Source organism: Piliocolobus tephrosceles, chromosome 5 (genome assembly GCF_002776525.5).
Source record: "Piliocolobus tephrosceles isolate RC106 chromosome 5, ASM277652v3, whole genome shotgun sequence".
Classification (NCBI taxonomy): Eukaryota; Metazoa; Chordata; class Mammalia; order Primates; family Cercopithecidae; genus Piliocolobus; species Piliocolobus tephrosceles.
Genome location: NC_045438.1, coordinates 98,938,343 through 98,946,611, shown reverse-complemented (window position 1 = coordinate 98,946,611; position 8,269 = coordinate 98,938,343). Strand labels below are relative to the sequence as shown.

The following is an 8,269-nucleotide window of genomic DNA, read 5'->3' as shown; positions in this document are numbered from 1 at the left end:
AAAATCATATCTCTGTTTTAAGAGGATCTAGGTCTGATACATGTAGTTAAGTCCCAGCTTACTTGGGTTGGAAGAGGGTGAAAGATAGTGGTAGATATATAAATCCTAGCCTCCCAAAGTGCTAGGATTACAGGCGTGAGCCACCATGCCCCGTCGTTTTTTTTGTTTTTTGTTTTTTTGTTTGTTTTTTGTTTTTGTTTTTGTTTTGGGGGGGTTGTTTGTTTTTTGAGAGGGAGTCTCACCCTGTTGCCCAGGATGGAGTGCAATGGTGCGATCTTGGCTCACCACAACCTCCACCTCCTGGGTTTAAGCGATTCTCCTGCCTCAGGCTCCTGAGTAGCTGGAATTACAGGCCCCTGCATCACGCCTGGCTAATTTTTGTATTTTTAGTAGAGATGGGGTTTCACCATGTTGGCCAGGCTAGTCTTGAACTCCTGGCCTCAGGTGATGTGCCCGCCTTGGCCTCCCAAATTGCTGGGATTACATGCGTGAGCCACTACGCCCAGCCTGTTTTTGACTTTTTAATAAAAGCCATTGTGACTGGTGTATGATGGTTTATCGGTGTGATTTTAATTTGCATTCCTCTTCTGATTGGTGATACTGAGCATTTTTCATGTGTTTGTTGGCTGCCTGTATTTCTTCTTTGGAGAAACATCTCTTCATGTTCCTTGCCCAGTTTTGTCTGTTTGTTTCTTTGTTTTGTGGAAACAGAGTCTCGCTCTATCCCGGAGACTGCAATACAGGCTCATTGCAACCTCCACCTCCTATGTTTAAGCGATTCTCACGCCTCAGCTTTCTGAGTAGCTGGGATTACAGGCACCAGTCAGCACGCCTGGCTAATTTTTGTATTTTCAGTAGAGACAGGATTTCACCATGTTGGCCGGGCTGGTCTAGAACTGCTGGCGTGAGCCACCGCATCCGGCTTTGCCCAGTTTTTAATGGGGTTGTTTTTTCTTGTTGTTTGGCAAAGTACTTTAATTGTCTCAATTAGCAAGTAAGAATTTCCCAACTACTAAATCATGCCTATATATCAAATATATTCGGCCGGCTGGGCGCGGCCTAAATATATACATTTGGCCTATTAATGTGGCAAACCTGAAGTTCTCTTTAGTGTTTCAATACTGAATAAAAATAAATTATGAATTATTATTTACCTTATAGCAACACATTTAAAAGTTATTATTTTCACACTTTTTTTTTTTTTTTTTTTTTTAGTAGAGGTGGGGTTTCACCGTATTAGCCAGGATGGTCCCGATCTCCTGACCTCATGATCCACCCGCCTCAGCCTCCCAAGGTGCTAGGATTACAGGCGTGAGCCACCGCACCTGGCTCGGTTATTATTATTTTTTGAGACAGGGTCTCACTCTGTCACCCCGCGGGGAGTGCAGAGGCACCATCACTGCTTACTGCAGCCTCAGCCTCTCTGGGGTCAGGTGATTGTCCCACCTCAGCCTTCCCAGTAGCCCGGACTACAGGGGTGCGCAATCTCACCCAGCTAATTTTTGTATTTTTTTTTTTTTTTGTAGCGGTAGGGTTTTATCATTTTGCCCAGGCCAGAAGGATTGCTTGAGACCAGCTTGGGCAACATAACGAACCCTTGTCAGAAAGGGAAGGGGAAAAGAAAGGAAAGGAAAAGGGAAAGGAGAAAGGAAAGGAAGAGGAAAAGGGAAAGGAGAAAGGAAAGGAAGAGGGAAAGGAAAAAGGAAAGGAAGGAAGAGACAAATATATTTGTATTATTTAGAGAACAGAGGCATCACTGGGCATGGTGTCAGAGGCTTGTAGTCCCAGCTACTGGGGCAGCTGAGGAGGGAGGATCTCTTGAGCCCAGGAGTTGGAGGCTGCAATGAGCTATAATCACACCACTGCCCTCTAGCCTGGGTGACAGAGACCCTGTCTCAAATTTAAAAAATTAAAAATGAGAAAGAACAGAGATGTCAAAAATTTTCAAGGAATCTCTTCTGGTGTCCAAACCACAAGAACCATCTGTGGTTAGGTGTGTTCATTGCTGCATTAATTAAAAGCCCGTTATAGTCCCACCACTGGGGAGTCTAAAGAGGGAGGATTTTTTTTCATCCCTGGAGTTCGAAGCCAACCTGGGCAACATAGCCAGACTCCATAACTTTTTTTCTATCCCCCCTTTTTTTTTTTACTATGCAAATCTCACTACACAGACCCTATAACAAAACAAAACAAAAAGAAACAAAACAAAACAAAAAGGCAGGCGCTTATTCTGCTCTGTACTCAGCTGTCTCAGGTAAGTGACAGAATAATCTGAAAACCTGGTGCCAGAGGGAGGAAACGTAGTGGCCAGGGATCAGAAGCGAGTGAGGGACCTATGAAGTATTCATTCTGCAAGTATCAGTTCCTTCCTCTGGGAGAGATACTGGGCTTGTCCACGCCTTCCTGAGTCCATGGTTAAGACTCCTGCTGGGCACCAGCGGATTCCTGGTGCCCAGAGCCCCGTTCCTCCTACCGGGTGCGCTGGGGAAAGGGCTGCTCCTGACAAAGGGACACTCTGAGAGCAACGCAGGAACCGGTGCACTTGCGCTGCCTCGGAAAAAGCCGGGGCTCCTGGAGGCGGAGGCGAGGCCTGGGACCCAATGAGAAGGGCGCGGTTGGAGAGGAGGGGGCTGGCCAAAAGCCCTTTAAATAAGGCCCAGGCGGAACCGCAGTTCTAGTCGCCTACCTCCAGCTTGGCCTTTGGGTTTGCTGTGGTGGTGGTGGTGTCTCCTGCAGGACCGGCCGCAGCATGGACACTCCCAGGCGGTTTCCGACGCTCGTGCAACTGATGCAGCCAAAAACAATGCCAGTCGAGGTGCTTGGTCACCTTCCTAAGCGGTTCTCCTGGTTTCACTCTGAGTTCCTGAAGAATCCGAAGGTAGTTCGCCTTGAGGTTTGGCTGGTGGAAAAGATCTTCGGTGAGTGGAGTAAGGAGGGGCAGCCCCCGTGCGGCTTCTTTCTGCCGCCCACTCCCACATCCCACTGCCTTCCAGGGCAAGCCTCCCCAGTATCCAATGCCCTCTGGCTGTCTCCTTCTTCCACCTTCCCCTCCCAAGACCCCCGGGAGCCACCCGTCCCTCACAGCCTCTCTGCTACTCGCGCAGGCAGGGGCCGAGAACGCATCCCGCACGTCCAGGGTATGTCCCAAATCTTGATTCATGTGAATCGGTTGGACCCTAACGGCGAGGCTGAGATCTTGGTATTTGGGAGGCCTTCTTACCAGGAGGACACAATCAAGATGATCATGAACTTGGCTGACTATCACCGCCAGCTCCAGGCGAAAGGTACGGACGGGGCTGGGAATGGGGGCTACCTGGAGCAAACTCTGGCTCCGTAGGAGTGATCCTGGGGTTTCCTGGCTGCTGGGGCTGCAGTCTCGCCCTCCCAGTCGGCCCCCGGTTAGTGGGTGGGGGAGGGAGCGGTTGCCATGGATCCAGAAGGCCAAAGTGAACCCGCATTCTGGGATTCCTGGTCTTACTCCCGCAGGCCGCTTGGGTGACTGTCCTTTTTTGGAGAGGATATAGGGACACAGCTGTGGCCTCCACACATTGCTTTTCTTCCAGGCTCAGGAAAGGCCCTCGCCCAGGATGTCGCCACTAAGAAGGCCGAGACTCAGCGGTCTTCAACAGAAGTCCGGGAGGCCGGGACTCAGCGTTCGGTGGAGGTCCGGGAGGCCGGGACCCAGCGTTCGGTGGAGGTCCGGGAGGTCGGGACACAGGGTTCTCCGGTGGAGGTGCAGGAGACCGGGACCCAGCAGTCTCTGGAGGCTGCCAACCAGTCGGGGACCCAGCGATCCCCCGAAGCTGCCAGCAAGGCAGTAACCCAGCGGTTTCGCGAGGATGCCCGGGCCCCAGTTACCAGATTATGAAGGCATCTCGGGCCCTGGAGCCAGAGCCAGTCAGGGGTTAAAGTGAAAGCCCGTACTTCGCCCAGAAGGTGCGGTTGGCGGGAGGATGATGTGGATTTTTTTGTTTTACCCCTTCTGTTGAATGGTTGCAAACACAAACTTGAGTTCTAATAAAGAATTGCAAACTGGAGAGCCGCCCCCTACTTCAGCCCCCGAAGCTGGGGTAGGGGTGGATGATGTGGATTGTGTGTGTGTGTGTGTGTTTTTTTACCCCTTCTGTTGAATGGCTGCAAACACAAACTTGAGTTCTTTTTTTTTTTTTTTTTGAGACGGAGTCTTGCTCTGTCGCCCAGGCTGGAGTGCAGTGGCCGGATCTCAGCTCACTGCAACCTCCGCCTCCCGGGTTCGCCATTCTCCTGCCTCAGCCTCCCGAGTAGCTGGGACCACAGGCGCCCGCCACATCGCCCGGCTAATTTTTTGTATTTTTAGTAGAGACGGGGTTTCACCGTGTTAGCCAGAATGGTCTCGATCTCCTGACCTCGTGATCCGCCCGTCTCGGCCTCCCAAAGTGCTGGGATTACAGGCTTGAGCCGCCGCGCCCGGCCCAAACTTGAGTTCTAATAAGTAACTGCAAAGTGGAAGCCCCCCGCTACTTAAGTCCAGGCGGGGGAGGTTGATGTGGATTGTTTTTGTTTTACACCTTTTTTGAGTTGTTGTCAACACAAACTTGAGTTCTAATAAACAATTGCATTTCCCTGACGTCTGTATTTTGGAAGGTAGAGGGGAGGGAAAGGCATATTCCTCCAACAGCCCTGTTCTGCCCTGCGCCGCTCTCTACCTCGAGACAGGTGGGGCTTCTGGCTCCTAGCCGCCCGGGGTCGCAATCTTCCCTGGCTGTGGTCCGGTGTGCCCCTTGTACTCCTTAACCGCGCGCATCTGGCTTTAACAGGTGAGAAGCCTCTCCAAGCCCGCTGTGGGTCTACTCAAGGTGACTTGGGGTGAGAAAACCGGGTCGCTTGGGGGCCAGCTGGATTTGTAAGGCCCTGGGTGTATGGCGATGCTGCCACGGAACACTTTCCCCGCTGGGGAAAATTACATCGGGGAAGGGGGAAACGAAGAGAGCCGAGCTGCACTCTCCGGCTGCACTGTTGCTGTCTTCAGGTCTTGCTTGGGTCACCCACCTTCCAGGAAGGTCGTGCACACCAGCAAGATACAGGCACCGGCTACTCTTTCCTCAGTTACTACGGCAGCGAGGAGCCCGAGCAGAGAACACTTTGGCTTCCCTCGGTCACAGCTCTGGTCAGGGCACTGGGATGCAGGTCCCTGAGCCTGCGAATTAATCTAGAAGAATGCAAGCCAACAGCTGGGTGCTAGGATTAAACAATAGCACGCAGTAATTCTGTAATTAGGATTTAATTAGGATTTTTTTTTTAAACCAAGAATCACTGATAATTTTATTTTGCAGACGGAGTCTCGCTCTGTCCCCTAGGCTGGAGTGCAGTGGCCCGATCTCGCCTCAACACAACCTCTGCCTCCCAGTTTCAAACGATTCTCCTGCCTCAGCCTCCCCAGTTGCTGGGACTACAGGCCTGCGCCACCATGCCCAGTTAATTTTTGCGTTTTTGGTAGAGAAGGGGGTTCACCATGTTGGCCAGACTGGTCTGACCTCAGGTTATCCGCCCTTCGCCTGGGCCTCCCAAAGTGCTGGGATTACAGGCATGAGCCACCACGCCTGGCCAATCACTAGTAATTTTTAAAAGTTCAAAGCTAACTTTAAATACCAGGGGAATGTCTATCACAAACTCTTTTTGTCACCACTAATTATCACTCGAGTTTAAAATAATCATGTACCTTACAATAAGGGAATTACCACATAAAGCTGAATTTACAAAAACTTATTAGCAACTTTTAACCGGTAATCATTTTATTAAAATAGTTGACTAATTTTAGAAGAACTTTAGAACATTTTAAATTCAAAATCAACACAAAATCAGTTTCAAATGAGGATGCATCAGAGTAGAACTAAAACTCAATGTGTATGTTGTCTTTCTCTATGTAATACCCACCTTACCAGAATGTTGGATTCTCTCAAGCTGTTTTCATTGTCCTTGACCAAATTCAGTGTTAACCAATCTATGTTCATGTGTAACTTTTCTACTTTTTCTGCTGTCTACCTCCTATTTTAATTAAGTAGCTTTGTAGATTGTTTTAACATTTAAGAGGGCAGGTCTACTTTTTTTTTTTTTTTTTTTTTTTTTTTTTGAGACAGAGTCTCGCTGTCACCTAGGCTGAAATGCAATGGCATTCCACTGCAATCTTCACCTCCCGGGTTTAAGCACTTTTCCTGCCTCAGCCTCCCAAGGAGCTGGAATTACAGGCGCCCACCACCATGCCTGGCTGATTTTTGTATTTTTAGTAGAGATGGGGTTTCACCATGTTGGCCAGGCTGGTCTTGAACTCCTGACGTCAGGTGATCCGCCTGCCTCAGTCTCCCAAAGTGCTGGGAATACAGGCCTGAGCCACCTTGTCTGGCCCTCACAACCTTTTCAACTCATCCAAAACATCTATGAACATCTTTCCTGGAACTGACACTTTAAGTTTCACCTATTCATATGGCTGCTTCTTTCTCTAAACACCCAATAAATGGAAACTCTGTATCATGCTGGAATTATAGATGTCATCAAGTCAAGCGAGCTGCTTAGCGTGGAGGAACAGAAGAGGTTGCCACACTGGAGGCTGAGGCAGGAGAATTGCTTGAACCTGGGAGATGGAGGTTGCAGTGAGCCAAGGTTGTGCCACTGCACTCCAGCCTGGGCGACAATGTGAGACTCCCATCTCAAAAAGTAAAATAAAATAAAAATAAATAAGAATAAAACTCCCATCAGGGCCAGGTGCAGTGGCTCATGCCTCTAATCTCAGCACTTTGGGAGGCCAAGGCAGGAGAAGGCCAAGGAGTTTGAGACTACCCTTGCCAACATGGTGAAACCCCGGCTCTACTAAAAATACGAAAATTAGCTAGGTGTGGTGGCACATGCCAGTAATCCCAGCTACTTTGGAGGCTGAGGCAGAAGAATTGCTTAAATCAGGGAGGCAGAGGTTGTAGTGAGCTGAGATCACACCACTGCACTCCAGCCTGGGTGACCGAGCAAGACTCCATCTCTAAATAAATAAATAAATAAACAAACAAACATTAAAAATCACACCAGGAAAAACTTGAAAGAATTAATCAAATTTCTAGGGGAGAAAATTAGGAGCTATTAAACTTAAAAGGGTGGGGACATGGGAGAACACATAGGAAACAGTAATCGATTTAACTACATAAAATAAAAATCTTTCACATGCAAAAAACATTTTAAGAGGGTGGAAAATGCTGGTAATAACAGACCATTGTTACAAAAGCTTATAGAGATAAATAAAAATCCTTATATTCACCAGTTGAAAGAAGTCAAGAGGCCGGGCGCGGTGGCTCAAGCCTGTAATCCCAGCACTTTGGGAGGCTGAGACGGGCGGATCACGAGGTCAGGAGATCGAGACCATCCTATCCTGGCTAACACGGTGAAACCCCGTCTCTACTAAAAATACAAAAAACTAGCCGGGCGAGGTGGTGGGTGCCTGTAGTCCCAGCTACTCGGGAGGCTGAGGCAGGAGAATGGCGTGAACCCGGGAGGCGGAGCTTGCAGTGAGCTGAGATCCGGCCAGGCCACTGCACTCCAGCCTGCGCGGCAGAGCGAGACTCCGCCTCAAAAAAAAAAAAAAAAAAAAAAAAAAAAAAAAAAAGAAGTCAAGAAAGGAATGAATAAAGAAAAATGTAAAACTGAAACAAAGAAAATATTCAACATCACCTCTAATCAAAAATGCACAATTAAAGAGACTTGTGAGTTTAAAACGCTTGCAAAAGGCTAGAACACTTTATTGCCAAGGAGTGAATACATTCCATGAGTCAAACCAATCCTAATTGCGCTTGAAGCCACAGGGCTTTTGACACTTTTCACCTCAAAAATTCTACTTTCAGAAAGTGGGGCAGCAAGGATAGGAGCTGTTTTGCAGAGATTGGTAATATCAGTACAACACGTAATGGAAAAACAACCTGGCCCATGCCAGACACCTGTGCAGCCCCGCCTTGCAGAAAAAGGGAGACAACCGGCTCCAAGGCAGGGCGCATCCACAAGCCAAGGTGCCAGGGATCCCCGTTCTTCCGTGGTGAATCGCAAAGCTACCATTAATGAATGCTGACCACCCAGGCTTGCTTGTTGGAATGTCATCCTGTGCCAGACAGACGCCCCACTCCAGGAAAACGGCACAGCTGGTGCTCTTCGGAGGGTCAATTACCAGCTTCAAAGTGAGAGCCTCAGATAAGCTGCTTTGATAGTACCTGTGAGCTCATCAGAAATGCAAATTACAAGCCCCATCCCAACAGTACTG

General features: G+C 48.8%; 1 protein-coding gene across 1 annotated transcript; it reads left to right on the top strand.

Annotated features, from left to right (window-relative positions):
• Positions 1–2,707: 2,707 nt before the first annotated feature.
• On the top strand, positions 2,708–4,048 carry KHDC3L (KH domain containing 3 like, subcortical maternal complex member). Its single transcript, XM_023219179.2, has 3 exons — positions 2,708–2,918; positions 3,105–3,284; positions 3,564–4,048. Exons 1-3 carry the CDS (start codon positions 2,750–2,752, stop codon positions 3,866–3,868), a joined length of 654 nt encoding a protein of 217 aa, XP_023074947.1. The 5' UTR covers positions 2,708–2,749; the 3' UTR covers positions 3,869–4,048.
• The last annotated feature ends 4,221 nt before the right edge of the window (positions 4,049–8,269 follow it).

Coding starts and splice junctions, on each gene's coding strand:
- KHDC3L (XM_023219179.2), top strand. CDS start 2,750: ATGGACACTCCCAGGCGGTTTCCGACGCTCGTGCAACTGATGCAGCCA. Junction 2,919..3,104: donor GCTGGTGGAAAAGATCTTCG/GTGAGTGGAGTA, acceptor CTACTCGCGCAG/GCAGGGGCCGAGAACGCATC. Junction 3,285..3,563: donor CCGCCAGCTCCAGGCGAAAG/GTACGGACGGGG, acceptor CTTTTCTTCCAG/GCTCAGGAAAGGCCCTCGCC.